This window comes from Anolis carolinensis, chromosome 2 (genome assembly GCF_035594765.1).
Source record: "Anolis carolinensis isolate JA03-04 chromosome 2, rAnoCar3.1.pri, whole genome shotgun sequence".
In the NCBI taxonomy this organism is placed as follows: domain Eukaryota; kingdom Metazoa; phylum Chordata; class Lepidosauria; order Squamata; family Dactyloidae; genus Anolis; species Anolis carolinensis.
In genome coordinates, this window is record NC_085842.1 from 178,690,020 (window position 1) to 178,703,637 (window position 13,618).

Consider the following 13,618-nt stretch of genomic DNA (forward strand, 5'->3'; position numbering starts at 1 on the left):
AATATAATATATTGTATGTACATATAGCCGCTCCGAGTCCGGGGTGAGAAGGGCGGGATATAAATGTAGAAAATAAATGTAGTAAATGAATAAATAAATAATTTTAGATTTGAAGGCACACAACAATAACAATCCTAATTAACTTGACTATCTCATTGGCCAGAAGCAGGCCCACACTTCCTATTGAAACTCTGATAGGTTTATGTTGGTTAAAATTGTTTTCATTTTTAAATATTTTATTGTTCTTTCATTGTTGTTGTTTTGCACTACAAATAAGACATGTGCTGTGTGCATAGGGATTTGTTCGTATTTCTTTTTCAAATGATAATTTGACCCCTCAACAGTCTGAAGGACTTTTAAAGCCCTTTGCTTTAAAAGTTTGAGGACCCCTGATGTACAGGATGTAAGCAGTGGTTCTCAACCTGTGGGTCTCCAGATGTTTTGGCCTACAACTCCCAGAGATCCTAGCCAGTTTACCAGCTGTTTGGGTTTCTGGGAGTTGAAGGCCAAAACATCTGGGGAACCCAAGACGAGATCATTGATGCAAAGCAGTGATTCCCAAAGTGGGCGCTACCGCCCCCCAGTGGGTGCTGGAGCAAATCGGGGGGGGGGGGGCGGGGGCGGTGATGGCACCTATTAGGACACGGGGCTGGGCCAGAGGGGGGGCGGGGCCTCTTCCCAAGTGCTGGAGACAGGGCTGAGCACCTGAGGCACCTGTTAGGACACATTGGGGGCGGAACTAGAGGAGTGGGTGTGGCTTCTTCCCAAGAGCCCGAGACAGGGCTGAGAATCTATACTTCTCCTGAGGCGCTTGTTGGGACACAAAGGGCGGAGCTAGGGAAGGGGGAGAGGCCTCCTTCCAAGAGCCCGAGACAGGGCTGAGCCTCTATACCTCTCCTGAGAGACCTTTTAGGACTAAAGGTTGGGGCTAGGGGTGGGGGCAGGACCTCTTCCAAGAGCGCGAGACAGGGCTGAGCCTCTGTATACCTCCCGTGAGGCGCTTGTTAGAACACGGGGGCGGGGTATAGAGGTTCAGCCCCATCAGGCACTTGGGAAGAGGCCCCACCCCCTCCTCTAGCCCCGCCTCCTGTGTCCTGGCAGGAGCCGCAGGACAGGGATAGAAGCTCAGCCCTGCCTCAGAGCTCGTAACTCCGCCCATCCCAGTCCTGGCCGCCCATTTGTGGCCCCGCCCACCTCCCCTCATAGTCCTGCATCTTGGACTAGGGGAGAGACTCAGCCCTGCCCTCTTGAGCAGGAGCCATGCCCACCCCTCTAAACCATGCCCCCCTTTCCAGGGGGCGCTGAGCCATATATTTTCTGGAAAGGGGGCGGCAGGCCAAATAAGTTTGGGAACCACTGATATAAAGGGACAATGCTTTTAGAGTTGGGATCTTGTGCTGTAATGCAAATGAAAGGGCTTCATATTGTACCTTCTGTCCTTTTTCCATTGAGATCTAGAGGAGCGAACAGCTTTTGATGGTGGAGAAAATGGAGTTAGCATCCGTCTTATCTGTGGCTGGTGGGTCAGGACTCTCCCAGGCCCTGAAATTTCAGGGCAACTCTGATACTTAGGAATGATCTCTTGTGATGTTTGGTCCAAGACTTGAGATTTGGGAACCTTCCTCTTGTAAGATCTGAAGCTCCCCATCTGGATTCAGTGTGGGATAACGTTTGCTGCTTTTGAGAAATGTCTTTAGAAAATACCCTCAAAACTGCCAGTCTAACAGTCTTGGCCAATCTTGACAAAATAGTGAAGAGCAGAAACATCACACTGGCAATGAAGGTCCGCATAGTCAAAGCAATGGTATTCCCCATAGTAACCTATGGATGTGAGAGCTGGACCATAAGGAAGGCTGAGCGAAGGAAGATAGACGCTTTTGAACTCTGGTGCTGGAGGAAAATCCTGAGAGTGCCTTGGACCGCAAGAAGATCCAACCAGTCCATCCTCCAAGAAATAATGCCCGGCTGCTCACTGGAGGGAAGGATATTCGAGGCAAAGCTGAAGTAATTTGGCCACATTATGAGAAAACAGGAAAGCTTGGAAAAGATAACGATGCTGGGGGGGGAAGGAAGGAAAAAGGAAGAGAGGCCGACCAAGGGAAAGATGGATGGACGGTATCCTTGAAGTGACTGGCTTGACCTTGAAGGAACTGGGGGCAGTGATGGCAAACAGGGAGCTCTGGCGTGGACTGGTCCATGAGGTCACGAAGAGTCGGAGACGACTAAACGATTGAGCAGCAGCAACAGTCTTGAACTGGTCTTATGGGCAGATGATTTGGGGATAACATTTGGTGAAATGCCTTTTTGTTACTGGGAAGGAGAAGCTGTCCTTCTTCTGGTTCTCAACTGATGTATCATAATCCATTATGTGAAACATACCAACTGTGCTACCGTTAAGCAAATACATTGGGAAAATATTAAGAAATGTGTCCTTAAATACATGTTTGGGCAAAGAAGGTGTAGAGAATTGAACCTTTGCCACCAGGAAGATGGGTTTTGGAGTATTTGTGGTAGAAGGCAGCTGTTTTAAACTTTGGCACCTAAAGAGAAGGGGGCACCTCTGTTGATCCACCTACACTTTCCTCCCAGCCAGCTCCCTGATGCCCCATCAGGAGGAAGGCCTCTCCCATCAAGAAGACAGTGGGCTTTTGGCACGGTTGTCCCACACTGATGTTGGGGGAGTCTTCCGGCAGGCAGGGAGCCGGGTGCGAATGAAAATCCGAAATCGCAAAGACACAGGTGAGTGATTATGGGGAAGGGGGCTTTGGTAGAAAGGAAGGGCAGAGGCAAAAGAGTTATGAGTGTAAAGGAGTCTTCGGGAGGTGGGAACTTCTGGAATTATAACAGGGACACGGGGGAAGAGACAGGAAAATTAGAAGCCAGAGGCCTAAGGAAGGAGGAAGGGAAGGCACCGGGGATGGGAGTGAAAAAAAAGGAAAGGGAAGGAAGGAAGGAACAAAAGAAAGAAAGAGAGAGAAGGCAGGGTAGCAGAGAGGATATACCCCTCAGACTTACTCTCCCCATTTGCTTCCAGGAATTTCCAGCGATTTGAACACCGCTGATATTGATGTGGGTGAATGTCCCCGGAGCCCCACCTACCGCCTCCCTCAGCTCCAGGTATTGAAAGTCCAGGAATGGACAGTTATGGAGATCTTGGATGGAAAAGAGATATGTTGGGTGCTATGTGTAGTTAGAAAGGAGGAAGAGAGCCAAGACAGTGTTATTATTTTTTTGTGTCAGGAGCAACCGGAGTTGCTTCTGGAGTGAGAGAATTGGCCGTCTGCAAGGATGTTGCCCAGGGGATGCCCGGATGTTTTGATATTTTACCATCCTTATGGGAGGCTTTTCTCATGTCCCCACATGGAGCTGGAGCTGATAGAGGGAGTTCGTCCACACTCTCCCCGGGTGGGATTCGAACCTAGCAGCTTTCAGGTCAGCAACCCAACCTTCAAGTCACGAGGCTTTTATCCCCTAGGCCATCAGAGGCTCCAAGATAGTATTAAGATAAGGGGAATGTAGAAGATTGAGTCAGGCAAAGCCAGACAATATTATTTCTGCCTGCTCTATCCCTGAGGTCTTGCTCTTTCCTCTTTGGCTTCAAGATGTCCTAAACACCCTATTGGTTTACTTAGGTTCTCCCTTTCTCTTCCTCTCCTAAAAAATGACAACCTTCACCGTCTTGGTGCCTGCTCAGCTGTTGCCTTGCTCCTTATGGCCTCAGAAGGCCATAAGATCCAGGTTTAGTAGAACCAGGAGTAGATTTCAATTTGGAGATGAATTGTGGGCAAACAAATCTCAACATGTATTTCTCAAATGATACTGTAGAATGACAGATTAATACCTTACTATCCCTAGAAAGCTTGTCACTCTACACTCAGGCCCCTTCTACACTGTCCTTATATCCCAGGATCAGACATCAGGTTATCTACTTTGAACTGGATTATATGAGTCTCCACTGACATATAATCTGGGATAAGGATATAATCTGGGATCAGATCTTGGAATATAAGGACAGCATAGAAGGGGACTCAGCTTTATTTGGGATATTAAATAACTGCTTTTTAATTGCTAGAATTATACTTCTAACTGTTTTGAGCACCCATGTCAATTTCAATGGATCACATACTACACTGTTGCACAGGGTTTTAAAACTGTAATTTAATCCTAGTAACAAAGTGAGCTAGAAATCAAAACCAGTGCACACAGAAAAATAAAATGCTTCTGATTAGGTATAAACTGGAATCAGTACTACAATCTCTTTCAACAGTCAGGCACAAGTCCTTGCCCTAGATTGCATGCCTAATTTTTAGAAAAATGGAGAGGAATGTCTGTCCCCTGGTTTGGGATTATGGACAAGAATGTGCTTTTTGATGTTGGTTACTTCCTTATTATCAAAACTTTGAAGTAATACTTCACAAGGAACAATGTTATCTGGAACACATTACTTTTGAGGGCAGTGACGGAATAATGGTGATCTTTTTGCCAAGAAAAAGAAACAAACAAAGTTAAAACTGCTAAGATCAGTAAGCAACAATTTCCTCTTTTTAAAACTATTTTTCTCATACTTTGGAAACACATTCCTGTGTCCAAATTGTAGGCCATTTTTTTTTACTTTTTTAGAAAAATTTACCCCCAACCCATCTCCCGACTCCCCAAGTACTAGGGGAGAAAGTATGGAGCAACATAATAAGAAATGTGTTGTCGAAAGCTTTCATGGCCAGAATCACAGGATTGTTGTGTGTTTTCTGGCCTGTATGATCATGTTCCAGAAGCATTCCCTTCTGATGTTTCGCCTACATCTATGTCAGACATCCTCAGAGGTTGTGAAGTCTATTGAATATACTTCACAATCTCTGAGGATGCCTGACATAGATGTGGGTGAAACATCAGGAGAGAATGCTTCTGGAACATGGCCATACAGCCCAGAAAACACACAACAACCCCATAATGAGAAATGGAGAGGCAAATTGAGTAAGCCTCCAGTGACAAGTAACAGTACTGGTTCCTCTTTAAAAGTAACTTTTCAAGCTCTACTTTTTTGATTGGGAACTACTTCTCCTTTATGTCCAAAGAGAGTTTTGTGTGTCTCAGGGCACTTCCACACAGCCCTAAAAACTGTGCTGGAGCGGGTTAAAATAGCCCACTTTGGTGCATGTTCTTGTTTAAACCCACCCACCCAAACCCTGGGCTTTTCTGGGGGGTGAGGGGTGGCTACATGCCATCCTGATTTAATTTTTTTTTAAGTGCAGAAGCTTTACGGCATCACAGTGACCCAAACTTGTAAGCTGCTAGAAGCACCATGTTTTGGAAACAGTCTATCAAAATAGCTGATTTGGTTTTGATAATAAAACAATGTTTGGACCAGCTTTATTCCTTGGTTTGTGGCCTTTCTCTGCTCCACAGGAGATGGGCCAATATTCGGTGGAGCTGTTCCGAGGACCCAATGGCTTTGGCTTCAGTCTGCGAGGTGGAAGTGAATATAACATGGATATCTATGTCTTGGCTCTCATGGAGGGTGGACCAGCCCAGCAGTGTGGCAAGATCCAAGTACGTGATAGTCCCAGGGAAGAGTTTGGGAGCACCCAATAGGGGAGATGGCTGAGAAGAGTCATAGGCCGTGTCTACACTGTCATATAATACAGTTTTATAATGCAGTTTAATGGCGTTATTTGAGCTTACACTGCTATATGAAGCAGTTGAATACAGTTAAAATGCATTGTGAAACTACATTATATGGCATTGTAGATGGGAGCCATAGATGAGCTGTCATTGAATGAGAGGACACTTGAGTGTCCTGAGCAAAGGACAGCAGGAATATATTAGGATCCCAACAGAGGTGCTGTAAAGGATAGTTTCCTTTATTTCCTTTATTTTCCTTTCCCTTGAAACCTTCTTATTCTGAGCGGTAGGGGTGGAGAACATGTGGCCCTCCATATAGTGTTAGCCAATTCTGCTACAGGCAAGGGAGCATGGGATTTGCAGTCCAATGGCCTTTGGATGACTGCACACTCCCCCCACCCTTTGCTAGAGGACTCATGCCTGGTTGTCCAAAGCTAAACACTTTACTATCATATAGCATTTGATGAGAGTTTATCGTTTATCGTGGCTCAGCGGGTCAAACCACTAAGCTGCAGAACTTGATGATCAGGTCATTGGTTCAAATCTGCTGGACGGGATGAGCTCCCATTGTTAGCCCCAGCTTCTGCCAACCTAGCAGTTCGAAAATATGCAAATGTGAGTAGATCAATAGGTACCGTTTTGGCGGGAAGGTAACAGCGCTCCATGCAGTCATGCTGGCCACATGACCTTGGAGGTGTTTACGGACAACACCGGCTCTTCCGCTTAGAAATAGAAATGAGCACCAACCCCCAGAGTCGGACTCGACTAGACCTAATGTCAAGGGGAAACCTTTACCTTTACGATGGTAGGAAATTTTCAGTTGTTTTTTAACCTGATGGTACTATTCCCCTCCACAATTCTGCTTGGCAGAAGCTTAACCAGGCATTTTCCTTTTAAAATTCTTGTTTTGTTCACTTTTCCCCAGTTTTATTTGCCCCCATTTTCTCTCTTTCTCAAAATGGTAGTGGGAAAACGATGGAGAAATCTAATATTGTAGTACATATGTGAACACACAGCATGATGTTCCACAGTTCTCTAAAAACAAAACAAAAGTTGAGAAATCCTGTTTTTGGCTATGAACCCAGAGTTTTCTTCTTTAGCCAATGATAGAAGTTGTTCTTTATTTTTAAAAAGTTATCTCTTTGTCCACAGCTTTCTGGAAGGTCACAGGTTCCTGAGGTTTACAGGGTTGTTTCGGATATAAACAAAGGTAGTTCTGTTCTTTTCTAAGAACAGAACAAAACCAAAATCCACAGGCAGGCAATACCTTGATTAGGTAAAATTCCACAAACATGAGCAAGCAGTCAAGTTCCCCAGAACACTTCCTCGGGCTAGTCAGGGGTGGGTAGTTGGGAGAAGTCAAAATGGGCCATGTTTTCTTGACCAAAATGAAGATTACATACTGAATGAGTTATTGGTAGGTCATGCATACGGGCGCACTGAAAAAATTGTGAGACTTTATTTTTGAAAACATAAGGCTACTGCAGATATTTGTCCATTGTTTGGGGCAAAACACTTGAGCTCCTTAAATGGAACAGAAGCACTGGGGGCCCTTCCACACAACCCTATATGCTGAAATATCAAGGCAGAAAATATCTGCTTTGAACTGGGTTATCTGAGTCCACACTGCCATATATTCCAGTTCAAAGCAGAAAATGTGGGATTTTATTCAGCTGTGTGGAACAAGCCTGGAAAACAATACAATCCTTACATGAGTAAAGATGGGTATTAAATTGTAGGGGTTGTATTATATTAAAAACTAAATTAAGTCCAAATAGAAAAATGGCTTTTTATATGCATTTTTCTTTTTAAATTATATACTTTTGAACAGCTAGTACATTTTCTATTTAGAAAGCACCACCAGTCCTGTTTCAAATTGTTGTAGGACCAAACTAAGATCTTCAACCTTGTTGGTTCATATGAAAGAAAGTACAGTAGAGTCTCGCTTATCCAACATAAACAGGCTGGTAGAACGTTGGATAAGCGAATATGTTGGATAATAAGGAGAGATTAAGGAAAAGCCTATTAAACATCAAATTAGGTTATGATATTATAAATTAAGCACCAAAACATCATGTTATACAACAAATTTGAGAGAGAAAGTAGTTCAATACACAGCAATGCTATGTAGTAATTACAGTATTTATTAATTTAGCACCAAAATATCACAATGTATTGAAAACACTGACTACAAAAATGTGTTGGATAATCCAGTATGTTGGATAAGTGACACTCTACTGTACTGTAATTTTTCAAATTAGTCATTAATTACAGTCATTAATTAATCGGCCCCAGAGGGTTTTTAATAATCTATCCCATTTTATTAGGATTTTACCATTTATGTGTTTTAAATGCAATTTTTTATCCTGTATTTTTGTTTTAATTGATATATTGTATTACTGTTTTATCTTTTTATAGTGTGATTTGTATTATGTTGCCTATGTTTTGTTCTATGTTGTTTGGGCTTCTGCCCCATGTAAGCTGCCCCGAGTCCCCACGGGGAGATGGTGGCGGGGTATAAATAAAGTTTGATTATTATTATTTATTAAATTGCCTGATCCCAAATCATATACAACAAATGCAATCTGTGAGTGAGAAAGTGTCTAGTTCAAATGTTATCATAGCCCCCACACTTGTTTAAAAAAAACAGTATTTTTAAATCCATATGTTCAAAATGCTTCATGCCAGGTAGGCTCAGTTGGCCTGACATATTGAACCTACTAAACTTGAAGCATTTTGAACAAACACTCTGGAAGTACCATAACACTACATGAATGTTAAATATGAGGATGAGGATGGTGATGTGTCCTTGAACAGACACCAAGTTGTAGGTGAACCCCACGTTCATGATGGTCCATTTTATGCTTACTACATGGCAGGTGAGCGACCAGTTAGTAGAGATCAATGGGGAGTCTACGTCAGGAATGACACATGCGCAAGCTGTGGAGCACATCCGCAATGGAGGGAGCCGGATACACCTGGTGCTGAAGAGAGGCAACGGATTTGTTCCCGACTATGGTAGGTCTGTGCCTCCTCTCCTTTCTCAGCCCTTTCCGTCTTATCCTCTATAGTAAAAGTAGAAGAAAGACTTAAGTTGACCCTGCTGTTTATGCAACACATACAAAAGACCCTGCTGTTTATCCAACACTACCAAAATTTAGATGGAATGGCCCAAGTAAGATCTTTGATCCCTGCACACTTTTTTGCACTTCTGAGTTGCATTTGAGCAACTGTTTCCCCCAGGGAATTGTTTTCTCCTGAAAGGAGAGAAGACAGGGCTCATTAATCTCTGACTGTTGCAAGTCAGATGAGATAAGCCACGGTGGTAGACCTTGTAACAAACGTCTCCTACAAGTGGGTACTCCATTGCCTCTTCCCCTCAGAAAGTCTCTGCAGAGAGGCAGAGTCTCAGTCTTCAATATTCATCCCTCTCTCCTCTTCTCTTTTTCTTTCCTTCCCTGTTGTCCTTCGTCTGTCTCACCCTCCATATGCCGCTCCAACCCGTCTATGGTGCTGTCTGATTTCCCACCCGCCCACCCCCCGCCTCCAATCTGTGCCAATTTTGTCTTAACCTCTCTGGTCCGCTTTCCCTTTCTGGTCTGTGATGGCTTCATCCCCCACCTCTCCTGATCTGTGCCGGCCTTGTAACTCCCCTTTCCCCTCCTCTCCCCCAAGTCTCCATCTGTCTCCGCCCCACAGGGCAGCCGCTGGCCAGCCTGGCTCTCTGCGTGACCAACTCCCCCCGGGGGGAGCCCTGCTTCTGCCTCGTGGGACGGGTCGAACATAAATGGTGGGTGCCCAGTCCCCTCTCCCAGGAGACCAACAACACTGCTCTGCCCAGTTCCCCTCTCTCCCTTAGTCCCCCAGGGAACCACTGACCAGTTCTGCCACAAATGGTAGGGGAGGCCTCATTCTCTAGGGGGAGATGATCCTGCTGGAGCCACCCCTTTCTCCTTGTTCCCCATCCCACAACAATGAGTACCTTTCCATAGTCCCCCCTGCTCCCTTTCCGCACCATCTCCCCATGACCCTTTCCCCATAGCCAAGTGTGTGCATAGCCAAGTGTGTGCATAGCCAAGTATGTGCATAGCCAAGTGTGTGCACATAAGCACATGGAAAAGCCAGGATTCAAAATTAGCTGCCTAGACCAGACTTTTTGGAAAAAAATACCAGTGGATCTACTTGGTCACTCTTCTTCATGCTGCTTATTCCAAACAGACTTCATGTTTTCCAGGCGGAGCTCTGAAATTACTTGTTCTTTATATCCCCATTGGTGCATTGGACCTCCTCGGTGGCGAAGTGCGTTAAAGCGAGCTGCTGAACTTGCAGACCGAAAGGTCCCAGGTTCAAGTCCCAAGAGTGGCTTGAGCGCCCGCTGTTAACTCCAGCTCCTGCCAACCTAGCAGTTCGAAAACATGCAAATGTGAGTAGATCAATAGGTACCATTCCGGCCACATGACCTTGGAGGTGTCTACGGACAACGCCGGCTCTTCGGCTTAGAAATGGAGATGAGCACCAACCCCCAGAGTCAGACATGACTGGACTTAATGTCAGGGGAAACCTTTACCTTTACCTTTTTGGTGCAGCGGGTTAAACTGCTGAGCTGCTAAACTTGCTGACTGAAAGGTCGGCGGTTTGAATCCAGAGAGCAGGGTGAGTGCCCACTCTTAGCCCCAGCTTCTGCAAACCTAGTATTTTGACAACATCAATAGATACCGCTCCGGCGGGAAGGTAACGGTGCTCCATGCAGTCATGCTGGTCATATGACCTTGGATGTGTCTACAGACAACGCTAGCTCTTCGGCTTAGAAATGGAGATGAGCATTAACCCTCAGAGTCGGACATGACTAGACTTAATGTCAGGGAAAACCTTTCCCTTTAGCTGAAGCCACTAGTTGATAATACTCAGTGGCATCCCATTACCTTTTCAAATAACTGAAGGCCCCATTCTTGATCCTTTCTTATACCAATGAGTCTTCACAACAAGTGGTTTTCATTATTTTTAAAGTAAGTTTCTAGCCCTTGGGGATTTGAAGATAGGGTTTAAAATATGTGAGCCATGCTTGATACCATCTTAAAAGGCAGTAGGCAAAATGTCCTGTGGCAAGAAGGTTAAATTCCATTGCTCTGCTTGAGTCATTGACTAGGAGAGGTTGAATGAATTATGCTGTTTAAATGTGCAGCTTTGCATAATTCAGAACTCAGTGCTCATGGTGCAGAATTGTGATATTTTTGTCTCTGCCCGTGGCTACCATTACCTCCAATTACCTTTCTCGTTCTCCATTTCTCAGTGGTTTATTTGGAATCCTTCTTCCACTTGTTAGTACATTGTGAAACATTATGGACCCTTATCTGTAGATTGGATTCTCCCCAACACCCTTCCTCTCCCTTTACCCACTGAAACTTTCCCATATAGCATCTCCAACCTCTAGAAACCTATCCTGCACCACCACCCCCACTCAACAAACCGGGTACGCCAACATAATCAAAACAAGTTATCTGTTTGACAGTTACCTATATTAGCTCCCAAAGGCAGAAGAGCAGTTTGGAAAGTCCCTTGCTTCAAAGGCCTTTGGAAATCTCACAATCACAAAGGAAGCTTGGAAACTAGATCTTTCCCCTAAGGGAGCTTAGAATGCTCTGGTTCCCAGGGTTGCTTGGGAGGGAAGCCATGATAGTCGAACCTCTTTACATTTAGTGCTGTCTTTTCAGTGAGAATCATTCCAGAATCTAGAGCTGGTGTCACAAAATAATGAAACTGTAGTGCTTCCTAGTGGTTGGATTAGGGATGGATAAAGTGCTGGTTTTCCATATCTTACGGATGTTAACTCCTATTCTTGTTCCAGATCAGCTAAACTAGCATGGCTTTTTTGGCCCATAACATTTAGTGGACCGCACTTTACTCATCTCTAGATAACGAAGGTTTAGTGGGCTGAAAAATCCAGAAGCCCTTGTGGAGTATTCCTAGAGGCGGCAGATCCTCTTAAGTCAGTGGTTCTCAACCTGGGGTCCCCAGATGTTTTTGGTATAGAAATCCCATCCAGTTTACTAGCTGTTAGGATTTCTGGGAGTTGAAGGCCAAAACATCTGGGAACCCCAAGTTGAGAACCACTGTCTTAAATCAAGGTGAGAAGTCATTCAGTGAAGTTGTTGGACTGCAAGTTCCAACATGCCTCATTAGGCTTGCTGAGGCTATTGGGGCTTGTGGTTTCAACACCTTTTTAGAGAGCTGCCTGAGTCTCACACAATTCAGGGGTGAGGGATCATATAGAAAAGTCCTATGGGGTGTGGATCTCCAGGGAGGCTTATTTCCCAGAGGCCGGTAGGATGGCTAACCCTCTAGTTGGTTTGAGCAGTAAAGCCATGCTCTTGAAAGTAACCATGTACCCAAGTGAATTCTGGCTCCACCCTGCTCTGGTTCCACCTGCCAGGTCTTACGCACAATGCCAGCTATTTTGAAATTGCAATTTGGCAACTCTACCTAGAGGCAAGGTGTGGTTTAGGGGTGAAGGTGTTTGCTGTTCTCAAACCCAAATGCTTCATGTCCTCTCCTCCTGAAACCCTGATCTCTCTTGTTCTGCCTTCCCACCCCATCTTTTTCCTAGACCGTGAGTACAGCCAGAGCCCCGCCAAGACACTGCAGGTGCCAGAAGCTGAGGACAGAGTCAGGCACCGACACCGGAGATCAAACCCGGCTGGGGGCCCCCAATACCAGGGACAGAGCCCTTGCGATGGGGGTGGCCAGGAGACCTCACCCAGTGGCAGACAGCAGCTCCCCAAAGCACGCCCGTCTAGCCGGCTGCACCACGGATCCGCCAAGGTTCAGGTCGAGGAAGAAGAAGACAGGGAAAGGGGCTGGAGACAGCGGGAGCCGGGGAAGAACTCAGAGGGCAAGGATGAGAGCAGCAAGCTCCTTTCCCCCAGGCCGAGCCGGAAATTACGCTCAGACCTGGTCCCTGGTCCCTGGCTGGTACCCAGTAAGGAACGCCTGTCCCGGGCTCTGTGGGGCGTCTGCATGGGCCAGGGGGAGGAGGAAGAGCAGAAGGGAGAACCAGGAAGAGGAAAGAGCATGGAGGTGAAAAGGCGAAGTTAGACTCAGCTCTCTGCAGCCACTGTTGGGAACTACTCAGTGCCTGGGGCAATGGCACTGTCCATTCACACTATGCAATGGTAACCTTCATTTTGCTCCGCCCACCCAACATGCTTCACATCCACACTATGCAATGATATCTTTTACGGTTTCCTCTCTCTCTCCGTACCCCCACTACTCAATGCCATCTTCCCCACTTTCATTCTGCTGCTAACCATAACCACCTCACAAGACTGCAGTGGGGGTTGACACTCTTTTTGTGGTCTCCCATCTTTCTTGGACTACAGTCTTCTAGCACAATACTTTAAAGACTTTGCTCCTAAGAAACCCAGGCTTCAGAAAGAACTATGTGAGTCAGGTGTTCCATCAATGAAAACAACAGCAATGGAAGACTAGTTGCCCACAGTGTATGTTGTTGGAGTGGAGGAGTATCAGATGTGTTCTAGAGTTAGCTTTCAGTTTCCACAGGTCTAAGATAAGACCAAACAGGAATTTGGGACTTGGTACTAATCCAGGCCCAGAATTCACTACAACATGCAAGTATTCCATGGCAGACACGTCGCTCTTGAATCACTGTGGAATTAGGTGATTTGAAACAAATGGCCTATGGCTCTCGGTTCAGGGAACTCACTGAATGTCAGTGTGGCTAAGAATGAAGGGGGCATTGATTTGAAGCCTCACTCAGCCAGGAAGCACACTGAGAGACAGTGGGCCAGTCCCATTTTTGTAACCGAAGCTACTTGATAGACTTATAATAAAAATCATTTTGCTGGCGCAAGAACTGTGTCTGCAGCCTTAAGCACCTTCGATTGCAGACTTAGAGAAATCAATGAACTTTTCCCATCCGGACTTATATACTGAATGGAACTCTTTGGTATCTACTCAGGGACCCTATGAGAAGAATCCTGTT

General features: G+C 45.5%; 1 protein-coding gene across 6 annotated transcripts in view; it reads left to right on the top strand.

Moving 5' to 3' along the window:
* LOC103281359 (membrane-associated guanylate kinase, WW and PDZ domain-containing protein 1) overlaps positions 1 to 12,773 on the top strand; it is a 45,096-nt gene extending 32,323 nt beyond the window's left edge. For 4 of the 6 annotated variants that reach the window (XM_062971174.1, XM_062971175.1, XM_062971177.1 and 1 more), the window contains 5 exons: positions 2,590 to 2,739; positions 3,035 to 3,117; positions 5,404 to 5,547; positions 8,499 to 8,637; positions 12,224 to 12,773. In XM_062971174.1, the coding sequence (XP_062827244.1) occupies positions 2,590 to 2,739; positions 3,035 to 3,117; positions 5,404 to 5,547; positions 8,499 to 8,637; positions 12,224 to 12,711 (1,004 nt within the window). In that variant the 3' untranslated portion in view covers positions 12,712 to 12,773. Of the gene's footprint in view, positions 1 to 2,589; positions 2,740 to 3,034; positions 3,118 to 5,403; positions 5,548 to 8,498; positions 8,642 to 9,294; positions 9,410 to 12,223 lie in introns of all 6 variants that reach the window. The other 2 variants (XM_062971178.1, XM_062971179.1) reach the window with 2 other exon arrangements.
* Positions 12,774 to 13,618: the final 845 nt, after the last annotated feature.